Source organism: Salvelinus sp. IW2-2015, unplaced genomic scaffold, assembly GCF_002910315.2.
Source record: "Salvelinus sp. IW2-2015 unplaced genomic scaffold, ASM291031v2 Un_scaffold1612, whole genome shotgun sequence".
NCBI lineage: Eukaryota > Metazoa > Chordata > Actinopteri > Salmoniformes > Salmonidae > Salvelinus > Salvelinus sp. IW2-2015.
This window is the reverse complement of record NW_019943031.1, coordinates 376,738-389,154: the sequence shown is the minus strand read 5'-3', so window position 1 is coordinate 389,154 and position 12,417 is coordinate 376,738. Positions and strand designations below refer to the sequence as shown.

Below are 12,417 nucleotides of genomic sequence, written 5' to 3'. Positions count from 1 at the left end.
CTCTGCTGACTGTTAAAGATAATGCATTTCAACCATTGCCATTAGCAGAATCTCAATAGTCTTGAATTGACTTTTTTCCTCTCCTCTCTTGGACAATCACATCTGAAAGGATTAGTAATGACCGTACTTGTTGATATGGTATTCGTCACAGTTTAGATCAGGACCATGAAATAATTAACTTGACACATATTATAAAGGCACCAGGAATACTATTAGGGAAAGGAAGAAATAATGTGTAGCCTGCCCAATGACTATATATGCCCTACTTTACTAGATTGATTGCGCTTCGTTTTTTACTCCGTCTGTGAATGAAAAGGGGGCTGTTTCTTGTTTTACTCGATACCAGTGATGTCAGTAAAAGGAGTTGACTGATTTCTGTTCCCACCAATAGTCGGTGTGTACAGTTGGACAATCGGTACCACGTGACCATTTTCCTGGCTCGCGGTTGTGGCACAAATCGTGATTTTCGAGGCTCTTTCTCTATGGATTATAACGGGGAAAAACGGACAAAGACGCATATTTACGAATCTTAAAAATTGGATGTGTTAAATTGTTTTGTTCTGGGTGTTCTTTAGGCAATCGAGGAGCCGCTTTCATATGAGCTGCCGTTTAGTTTTTACTACGGGGTTTGTTTACCACATTTCAACTTGGTTGGTGAGTAACGTTACCTATTTATAGGTTAGCGGCTATCGTAGGTTGCTAACAGCTGTGGCTGTGTTATCAATCTTAACTTGGCAAGCCCATATCGTTCGCTTTGCTTGACTGTTGAATATCTAAACAAAGCTAGTTAGTTAGCTAACGATAAAGGATGTAGGTAGTTGGAGAGTTTCTCAAAACACTCGCACTTGTCTGTTAAGCATTATTTACTCTGCTACTAGCTAGCTATAAAATGTTTATCACCRTTAAACGTTTAATAGTATCCGCTATACCGTAATATTTATATTTAATGTTCAACATATACCTCCCGCTGACTTTGTCTCTCTTACCACTCCACTAGTTTTAATGTTAGCCACGCAAGTGTGTGTTTTGGTGAGAGGCAGGGGAGGGCGCTTGTTGGCTGTTTGTTCAAGCCTAGACCACATGACCACCGTGTTCCTAATGTATTTAGCTAACTAACGTTAGCTAGCCTACGAGTGTGTTGGAAATACGTTTTTTTATTTTGTCTTTTTTTAARAGAGGAAACACTAAAGCAGGGGATGCCAGGTATGACTTTAGAACACCCGTCGTCAGTTTTTTTACGTGGATTTCACAGCCAAATATTTGAAAACTGAATATTGCGTCTTGGCCCGATTCCGTGCGAAATGCCATGCACTGACCTAGCTAGCAAATGTTAGCCTAGCTAGCTAATTGCGTCTCTGACGCATCAATCCAGATGGGAATGGAACTCAAACCTATTGTTAGCCTTGCGTTCTGCCATTCTAAGATCTGACATTGCGATTGTTACGYGTGTTTGTGGGAAATACGTTCTAGTACCAGCTGTTTCAAAATATGTTCACCGTTAAACTTTGTTTTTGTGACCGTTAGCTAGCTAACTCCTTTAGCTAAGTGTTTCGTTATGTTTTCCATGTAGGCCCATCCCATGATGGTGGTAGCACGTTGTACCTAGCATTGCCTAGCTAAGACCTCACAATTATTTTAACAGCTAGCGCGCTAATTTCATGTATAGTTGTCGTTTTTTTTAGTCATCACTTCATGTGCGGCCTGTTACAACCAACCTTGATGATGTTAGCCACCATTTGTTTTCAATTCTTAGCTAGGAAGGTGTTTTGCTAAGGTGTGAGACTGGTTTATTAGCCAGATAGCAATGGAAGGCAGGTTGATGTAGCATCGTTAGGTATCGTTAAATCCATCACCACAAACCTATCGCCCCCCATAAGACGTGTCTTAGCAGAATTAAGTTAAGCTTTTAACGAGGCCGAAAATAACCAATGGTTAATAACTTGTTTACATTTCTCAGAGTATACATACACGAGCAAGCCCCTCCCTGCATGCAGCGTTGTTAATAAGTTACACAACAACACGTTGACCCAATACAAATAGCATCGGACTAGCTATATTTACCAGTGATGGCTAACCAGCTAGAAATACACAGTAGCTATTCCATACACAGGTGTGCCATCTTAGCATTGTTGATTGCTAAATAAAGAAAACACGTGGCTTCATGTGAAGTTAGCAAATTGTCCTACACKGCAGTAGCAAGGACTGGCAATGTAGCTAGCTGTCCGCGTTAGGGTTGCTGTGTCGAAGAGCAGCTAGCTATTGTAGCTTACTGCGTATTTAACGTTCAGATATAGCTAGCTATAGCATTCACACAGGCAGTGCAATCCTCTGCAATGTCACGCAGGTCTCTGACTAGCTGTATTACATAAGCACCGGTCCATGGCCGTACACGTTTTGTTGACATCAAATGTGGTGTTTTCCCCTCTCAAGTAGAGGCGTCGCTGCCACATTCACAGTGTTTTCTTTTGTTCTCCTCCCTTTGAATGACAGGGAATGAGTGTAACGTAGTAGAAGTGTGTGTGTGTGTATATAATACAGGAAACGGTTCGATAAATTGCTTCTCAGCGTGGACTTTGTGGAGCTTCTACTAGACTTTCCATCAGCCACCTGTGGTTGAACTGTATTTTGACGACACTGGCCCAAATTCTTTAAAATATATATCCGTTGTATTTATTTGAGAAAGGAAAGGTAGCCATGAAGTCAGGGGTCCGAGTCACTAACCAATGGACTACACAGGCCAGGCGCTGGTCCAATTTCCAGGTGCAGGTGTAGAAGCACGGTGGCTAGGAAAAACTCCCTAGAAAGGCCGAAACCTAGAGAGGAACCAGGCTATGAGGGGTGGCCAGTCCTCTTCTGGCTGTGCCGGGTGGAGATTATAACAGAACATGGCCAATTTACCATCCCCAATCCGATCATACCTCATACAATTCCTATTACCATCAATGGATGCAAAGTATAATGACGCTTTGCTTTTTTCCTTTATTATAAGTGCTTATCTCAATGTTACATTCAGCCTTATTTAACTATARCTGAARTCAGTATGGAGCTGTATTGAGCTGAAATCAGTATGGAGCTGTATTGARCTGAAATCAGTATGGAGCTGTATTGAACTGAAATCAGTATGGAGCTGTATTGARCTGAAATCAGTATGGAGCTTGAACCACTGTTCTACCATTCTAGACATGGCTCAGGGATTGATATTAAGCCCTATTGCCAGACATGAGCAGTCAATCATCAACCTGCTCTGTGGTTGCCCCATTGGGCTGGTGATTTTCTTTCTTCTGATGACAACCAAAATACAAATAGTTCAACTAGTCTGTTCTTTCTGGTTCTTCCCCGGTGTGCAGGTGAAAATAGTTACTTGGGTAAGGGATCATAATCAKTAGGCAACCAAAACAATACTCCTGATTTACCCCGAGGGCGAGTGCCTTTTCAGACCTTAAAGGTAATATTGCATAATTAGGTTGATTTAAAAAAAAATCATTGGTTTCATCCTTCCAACTAAAAGTCCCAATACGACATATCACTTTACATTTTGTATTTTGGGGCCTGTAAGCATTTCACTGTTAGTCTACACCTGTTTGTTTACCAAGCATGTGACGAATAAAATTAGATTTGATCTTCATTATCTACTAGCAACAAAACATGGGCACTTTAGTACCTACTTCAAACTGCAAAAATTAAGAAGTGTAGTAGTAAAAAAAAAAGGTTACGCGTTTGTGTTTTTAGATTGATTATATACCTTCTACGTTAGATTTGTGGAATATATATATATATCAGTGCCACCATTCCTTTTTTTATATATATATAAATACTTCATTCCTCGATCTACCAGACAGTTTGTCTGATGTGCTTTAGTTAGTCAATGATCTATAGTTTGTACAGTCCTGGTGTCATTTAGGACCGTTCTAGAGATAACAGAAGGTCTGTGAATTATGTTATGGTGCTCTATTGTATGTGTTTGTTGCAGTATTCTACTATTTTTATGGATGCTGTTTGTCTACAATGTTGTTTTTGTAAACTCCTGCAGAACTCCCTCCCTGTGTTTCTCAGGCTGGTTGTCAATGTGATGTTTAATGAATTGGCCTATTTTTAGGTTTTAAAAGTGGAGGTAGACTGTAGGGCTCAGTGTTTCCTCCAGGAAAAATGTTAAGCAGTTGTGGGGGGGATGTTACAGTGACGGGGTTTGGGTACCCCCCCCCCACCCTGATATATATATTTAAAAAAAGTAGAATGATCAGTTCTGGGGACTTTTTAAAAGGATGTTGTACTCAAATGAATGGGGGGGAAAATTTGCCCAATAACAACATATTAGTACAATTATTTGTTTAAATTATTTTAACAGATTGGACAATGCATATAGCCAAGCATAAAAAAACTGCTTCCAAATGCTCTGTGACCACCACCCAATGACAAAATCTACAAGCATTTAGCTGGTGTTAATTTCCCACCCTGTGTGCAGCGGCACAGCTAAATGACTGCAGTGGAATCACTGGTAGGGTTGTCACAATGCCAGTATTCCTCAGAAATACCAAGGAAATCAAACAAGAAGCGTTGTGTGTGTGTAACCATGCTTCTTCATCTCTCCGGTCCCATCAGAGCCGTCGGAGATGAGTGGTCCCGAGGTAGTGAAGACGCCGGGGGGTGGGGCTCCGGGGAAGGAAGGCAAGGAGCCTGTAGCMAATGGGCATCCAGGAGAGGGCGATCAGGGAGGAGACGATCCCTTTGCTGAGTACATGTGGATGGAGAACGAGGATGTTTACAACAGACAGGTTGGTGTACACACACCCAGACAGTTAGTCCTAGATGTGTCTGCTTGATGTCTGTTTTATCAAGAGGAAACCCTTTAGAGGTGGAATCCAACCACACACCATTCTCTCTCTGTGTGTTGTGTAATGGGTTTTTTAGTGTAATGAGGATCTCATTACAGTAAGATGAGCCTTCGTCTATCCCGCTCTCTCCCTCCCCTCCCTTTCTATACTGGGCACTGAGAACAGATTATTTCAGCCTGGCTCACTGATAAACTACTACTAGTGTCTGAAGAGGAGTTCCTGGAGCATTGTCTCACTCCATCCCTCTCCCTCCATGTACACTACATGACCCTGTCTCTTATACACATCTAGATGTGTATAAGAGACAGGAATACACTACATGACCAAAAGTATGTGGACACCTGCTCGTTGGACATCTCTTTCCAAAGTCATGGGCATTAAGATGGAGTTGATCCCCCCCCCCCCTTTGCTGTTATAACAGCCTCCACTCTTCTGGGAAGGTTTTCCACTAGATGTTGGCACATTGCTGTGGGGACTTGCTTCCATTCAGCCACAAGAGCATTATTGAGGTCAGGCACTGATGTTGAGCAATTAGGGCTGGCTCTCAGTCGGCGTTCCAATTCATCCCAAAGGATCGATGGGGTTGAGGTCAGGGCTCTGCAGGTCAGTCAAGTTCTTCCACACCGATCTCGACAAAACCATTTCTGTATGGACATCACTTTGTGCACGGGGGCATTGTCATGCTGAAACAGGAAAGGGCCTTCCCCAAACTGTTGCCACAAAGTTGGAAGCACAGAATTGTCTAGAATGTCATTGTAGCGTTAAGATTTCCCTTCACTGGAACTAAGGGGCCCTAACCATGAAAAACAGGCCCAGACCATTATTCCTCCTCCACCAAACTTTACAGTTGGCACTGTGCATTGGGGCAGGTAGCGTTCTCCTTTTGTCCGGACTGCCAGATGGTGAAGTGTGATCATCACTCCAGAGAACGCATTTCCACTGCTCCAGAGTCCAATGGAGGCGCGYTTTACACCACTCCAGCCGACGATTGGCATTGTGCATGGTGATCTTAGGCTTGTGTGTGGCTGCTCGGCCATGGAAAACCATTTCATGACGCTCCTGACGAACAGTTCTTGTGCTGACGTTGCTTCCAGAGGCAGTTTGGAACTCSGTAGTGARTGTTGCAACCGAGGACAGACKATTTTTCGGTGCTTCAGCACTCGACGGTCCTGTTCTGTGAGCTTGTGTGGCCTACCACTTTGTGCCTTGAGCTGTTGTTGCTCCTAGACGTTTCCACTTCACAATAACAGCACTTACAGTTGACCGGGGCAGCTCTTGCAGGGCAGAAATTTGACGAACTGACTTGTTGGAAAGGTGGCATCCTATGACGGTGCCATGTTGAAAGTCACTGAGCTCTTCAATAAGGCCATTCTACTGCCGGTGTGTGTATGGAGATTGCATGGTAGTGTGCTGAATTTTTTATACACCTGTCAGCAACGGTTGTGGCTGAAATAGCCATGTCTCTCTCTCTCTGTCAGGTTGAAGAGGAGTTGTTGGAGCAGGAGTTCTTGGAGCGTTGTTTCCAGGAAATGTTGGATGAGGAGGACCAGGATTGGTTCATCCCGGCCAGGGACCTCCCCTCGGGGGTGGGTCAGATCCAGCAGCAGCTTAACGGCCTGTCAGTCAGCGACGGAGGAAACGCAGAGGAGATGGCGGTGAGGAGACACAGCGGAACACACGCGCGTCAGAGAACACATCCACCAGATACAACAATAGACCGCCATCTTGTAATGTGTGTGTGTGTGTGTGTGTGTAAAGTGAGTTTTGTACAATTGAATGGTTCTCACTTTCTTTTCTCTTTTTTTTTATATTCCCGCCATCACTCCATCTCTCCCTGCAGAGGAAGAGCAACTTGAACCCCGACGCGAAGGAGTTCGTTCCAGGAGTGAAATACTAGGAGTCCCCCTCACCCCCAGGGAGCGCCCACGCGCACACACAAGCACGATCTCACACACCCTCGCAGAGACTCTGGCGGCCTCGACCGGAACACACACACACACACAGAACAACACACACAGGTCCAGGGCGTGTAGATAGAAACCCATAGGAGGGTGGGGGGGACTTTTATTTAGATTTTCTGTTTGTTTGATGGTTCACTAAGGGACAGGGTGGGGGGTGTCAGTATGAATAAGTCCCTATAGAGGAAGCTGCTGCTCCATGTACACTGTAAAGGTAGTGTCTCAAATTGCACGCTATTCCCTATGTAGTGCACTACTTTTGACCAGGGCCCATGGGCTTGAGTCCATAGGGAACAGGGTACCTTTTCGGACGCACATCGAGACGTACATATACAGAGAAACTCTGAGATTTTCCGACCTTTTTCATGGTTGCCATGTTGGCACCTAAAAGCTCCATGATATTGCAACAGGCAAATCGCAAATGACACCCCGTTCCACCTTCATTGTGCACTACCTGGTCCAAAGTAGTGCACTACATAGGGAATAGGGTGCCATTTTGAGATCTGCATTTATACTTTTCATGGCTGCCATGTTTGTGCCGGAATGTTCCACAACATTACCATTCTAATTGGAATCCAACTAAGAATGTTCTTGTTGCTATAGAATGACCCTGTGCCAACATGGATGACAGACAGTTGTCCGTTCTAGAACTCTGTACATCTACGTACAACATGACATCATAATGACTCTGTTCAATAGGTCGTTATCAATAAAACGTCACAATACGGTGCAGAGGTTTTGAATTGCCTGCTGAGGGGGCAAGGAGACTCCTAGCTCCACTAAAACCGTTGACAACTGCGTGCCGTTTTCAAGGGATTGTTAAATAAATGTTAACTATTTGGTTGTAATATCATCTCTTGAAGCCCAGAGTCAAAAATACAAACGTCAGATTATTCCACATTTGTCTCTATCATCAGTTATAAAGTAACTGCATGCTTTCCATGATCAGTAAACATCAATTGATCATGGGATTTCAGATACACGAGGGTAGCCTCATGATAAATCTCAATATTGACCACCATTGATTGGATATTTGAGTGATAGAAAGGAGAGCTATACCTGATAAGTATGAGTGGTTTAGGTTAATTTCCCATCAGTTGTGGTCTCTGCCTGTCAAGCAGCAGAAGGGCGCATTTGCAGTTGTACTGTTAGCTGATAATGTTTACTTCGCTAGCTACTGGTAGAAACGTTGTACATTTGGCTAAACATATAGTGGTAAGTAGACCTAATGTACTTTTTTCTCTCCAACCAACGTAGGCATAGCTAGCAACGTTAGCTAACATTATCCCCTTTACAACATTGTTTTTAAGAATGTTTTAATTCCTATTGCTGCTGACAGACGTGATAGACAATACATTGATTGATGTACCACGTCAAATTGGCTAGCTAACGGCAGATTGCGTCGATGCGGCTAGCTAACGGCAGATTGCGTCGATGCGGCTAGCTAACGGCAGATTGCGTCAATGTGGCTAGCTAACGGCAGATTGCGTCAGTGCGGCTAGCTAACGGCAGATTGCGTCAGTGCGGCTAGCTAACGGCAGATTGCGTCAGTGCGGCTAGCGTAACGGCAGATTGCGTCGATGCGGCTAGCTAACGGCAGATTGCGTCGATGCGGCTAGCTAACGGCAGATTGCGTCGATGCGGCTAGCTAACTTTCAGGGGATAAACTAAACTAGATGGCTATATCCAGATATTGTTTGATTTGCTTGTCCTCTAGTGGTGGTGACCGTAGTCCACTTTACCAAGATGAGGACTTGTTTATGTCAAGCTCTTTCCACAAGCCTAATCTCTGATGAAGCAAGGTAATTATGTTGTCTGGAAGTCTATTTTGCTACATGCCAAATTAAGGCTACTCTTACGTATCTAAAAAATACATGATCAATTGATGTTTATTGATCATGAAAGGATGCAGTTACTTGCTGTATAACTCTTGACTATGCTCTTCAAGAGTTGAAAACAGTTATTTAACAATCCCTAAAATGGCACATGGTTTTAGCGGAGCTCGGGGTCTCCTTGCCCCCCCCCCCCCCTAGCAGCCGACTCGAACACTCTGCACTGTATTGTGACGTTTTTATTGATACCCACCTACAGACCTGCCTAAATGTCCTCTTATTACATCATAAACACTCTGTTTCTCATGGGCCTGGTTCCAAACCAGTTACTCCTCTCCCCTATCCCCTTGTGGGTGAAAAGATTTAGGTTCTATCCCCCATATCAGAACCTGGATCTGAAAGGTAGGGCTGTATGGGGAGCATTTTGAGTTGTCACCCTTTTGATGGTTCTAAGTGAACAAGGGTGTAGGGGTTAGGGTATTTAGTGTTTGGAACAAGGCTGTTCTCTCTGGCTTGCATCTCAAATGGCACCCTGTTCCCCGTACAGTGTTCTACTTTTACCCAGAACCCTACGGGCTCAGGTCAAAAGTAGTGCACTAAATAAGGAATAGGGTTCAGTTTGGGATGCGGCCTCTCTCAGTACTGAAAGAATGGAAGCATCATGTATAACTCTGTTGGTTCAATCGTGTTTATATAAACACCTGATCAGGCTCCGTTTTAAAATTTAAATCTCATTTATTTTGTCTTTCGAGGAGCAAAGTTGTTTTGTCTCTCTTGGGTTGCCGTAGCCTGTGGTCAAAACGGGAATTGGAAATGAATTCCAAATGGCACCCATATTCCCTCGTATAGTGCCCTACTTTTGATCAGGGCCCATGGGGCTCCCAGTGGTAGTGCACTACATGGGCAATAGGGTGTCGTTTTGGGGTTCATACTAGTCTGTCTAGCTCAGTGTCTAGGGGAGGTTCTAATGAATGGGCGGGACTTGAGGTCAGGTTGACTAATCACAGGCCACGTGCACGCTGGGTCAACCAATAAGAATTGTCCGCCGAGTGGATTTACATAAATCATTTTTTGTTGTTGTGATTTGAGTTGGAAAGTCCTGACAACACAAAGTATGAATTTCAATACAAAAAAAAAAGATTAATAAAGATGAAAAACTGCAGGTAAACGTCTGGTTGTCTTTGTCCACTTGTTTAGGAGTTATTTCTCAACTTTAGGAGGAAGGAAAGATTGTCATGTTAAAGTTGATGAGCACAAACAGAAAGGGAAAGTTTCTCTTGGAAGTCTTCCAGGGAGATTGGTTTATAACCGAGGCACTGCAGGCTGCTCTGCCCTGAGGGAAGACTTTTCTGAGCTGCTCTGCTCTACACCACCGCTAAGTACATGGCTCTACCTTCCCTCCACAACCTGCTCAAAGACAACGGCGATGGGTTTAGGTGCTATTCCAAAGGTGTAAGGAGAAATGTGTCGAGGAACAGCCATTGTTCTTTTGTATTGCATGTGTAACTTCTGGAAAGTTACGGAATTTCAAACAGACGAAGGGATGTTTTTCCGATGTAGGAAAATAAAAACTAACAATATAAAGATCAAGGTGAGGAGGATGAAGGCTGGTGGTCAGTGGCTGGTATTCTGGACAGGTCCTGAGGTGGGACATGGGAAGTCTGGTGGTTAGTGGCTGGTATTCTGACAGTCCTGAGGCGGGACATGGGAGGCTGTGGTCAGTGCTGGTATTCTGGGACAGGTCCTGAGGCGGGACATGGAGGCTGTGGTCAGTGGGCGGTATTACTGGACAGGGTCTGAAGGCGGGACATGGGAGTCTGGTGGTCAGTGGCTGGTATTCTGGACAGGTCCTGAGGTGGGACATGGGAGTCTGGTGGTCAGTGGCTGGTATTCTGGACAGGTCCTGAGGAGGGACATGGGAGTCTGGTGAAGAGAATGAAACTGATGTGTTGCATCTGAAAATGGCACCTTATTCACTACATCGGGCACTACTGGTCCATAGGGGCACCACTGGTCCAAAGTAGTAGTTCACTATGTAGGGAATAGGTGCCATTTGGGACCCAATCATGGTGTGTTAATGGGAACAGTATAATGATGTTGCTACTTCTGCGACGTTGCTCTACTACTTCAGTGTTCAGCATAATGACTTGCAGTACAGCATGTGACCTTTTGTTGGCCTAAATATCACACACACACTCGTACCATAGTTAGCCTCGTACACATGATTTTTCTTTTTTAACCTTTATTTAACTAGGCAAGTTAAGAACAAATTCTTATTTACAATGATGGCCTACCAAAAGGTCTCCTACCGGGACGGGGGCCTGGGATTAAATTTTATTTATTTATTTATAAACCCCCCCCCCCCCAAGAGGGTTTTATAAATAAGCATTAACCAATGGGTCTTGTGATGGGTATACAGAGATGACCAGTTTACAGAGGAGTGTAGAGTGATGTCATATAAGGAGCATTGGTGGCAAATCTAATGGCCGAATGGTAAAGAACATCTAGCCGCTCGAGAGCACCCTTACCTGCCGATCTAGAAATGATGTCTCCGTAATCTAGCATGGGTAGGACGATCAAGGTTAGTTTGGCAGCTGGGGTGAAAAAGGAGCGAGGAAACCAAGTCTAAAAAGAACTTTAGCCTGCAGCTTGGATATGTGCTGAGAGAAGGACAGTGCACCGTCTAGTCATACTCCCAGGTACTTGTATGAGGTGACTACCTCAAGCTCTAAACCCTCAGAGGTAGTAATCACACCTGTGGGGAGAAGGGGCATTCTTCTTACCAAACCACATKACCTTTGTTTTGGAGGTGTTCAGAACAAGGTTAAGGGTAGAGAAAGCTTGTTGGACACTAAGAAAGCTTTGTTATAGAGCATTTAACACAAAATCTGGGGAGAGGCCAGCTGAGTATCAGACTATCATCTGCATATAAATAGATGAGAGAGCTTCCTACTGCCTGACACYAWGTTGTTGATATAAATTGAGAAGAACGTGGGGCCTAGGATCGAGACTTGGGGTACTCCCTTGGCAAGAGGCAGTGGCTGAGACAGCAGATTTTCTGACTTTACACATTGCACTCTTTGAGAGAGGTAGTTAGCAAACCAGCCCAAAGACCCCTCAGAGATCAGGGTCGTACACAGACACTCATACCATAGTTAGCCTCGTACACAGTATCCAGGTCCTACACACACACAATAGTTAGCCTCATACACAGTATCCAGGTCCTACACACACACACAATAGTTAGCCTCGTACACAGTATCCGGGTCCTACACACACACAATAGTTAGCCTCGTACACAGTATCCGGGTCCTACACACACACAATAGTTAGCCTCGTACACAGTATCCGGGTCCCACACACACACAATAGTTAGCCTCGTACACAGTATCCAGGTCCTACACACACACACAATAGTTAGCCTCATACACAGTATCCAGGTCCTACACACTCCCTATAGTATCTTATTTCTGTGACTGGTAGTCCTAGCACAATAATGGACTGAAAGGAGCCCACCGTTACTCCATGTTCTGTTTAAAGGTGAATTGGCTCTGGAAGCCATGTGGCTCAGTTAGCACTTGCAATGCTAAGGTTGTGGGAAAGAGAAAAAAAATGTCTGCAAATCACACTGCCTCGACACAGTTTTTACACAGTTGCAGCCGACCAGTCTTTTTCAGTTGCAACACGTTTGTGGCGTCCATCTTCCGTTTTACACACCGGTGTTGGGAGATGCAGAGTGCTAATTATCCCAGGTAGTCCAGTCATCAGCCGGTCTTCTGTAAACACGCGCTGTGA

The 12,417-nt window shown here is 44.3% G+C and overlaps 1 protein-coding gene across 2 annotated transcripts; it reads left to right on the top strand.

Moving 5' to 3' along the window:
- Window positions 1–411: 411 nt before the first annotated feature.
- Window positions 412–9,784, top strand: LOC112071424 (polyadenylate-binding protein-interacting protein 2B). 2 transcript variants are annotated; one of them, XM_024138883.1, is made up of 4 exons: window positions 412–654; window positions 4,600–4,772; window positions 6,311–6,487; window positions 6,673–9,784. In XM_024138883.1, the coding sequence occupies exons 2-4, from the start codon at window positions 4,611–4,613 to the stop codon at window positions 6,727–6,729; spliced, it is 396 nt and encodes a 131-aa protein (XP_023994651.1). In that variant the 5' UTR covers window positions 412–654; window positions 4,600–4,610; the 3' UTR covers window positions 6,730–9,784. The 2 variants fall into 2 exon arrangements, with proteins under 2 accessions (XP_023994651.1, XP_023994650.1); XM_024138882.2 differs by lacking the exon at window positions 412–654 and adding an exon at window positions 1,058–1,203.
- The last annotated feature ends 2,633 nt before the right edge of the window (window positions 9,785–12,417 follow it).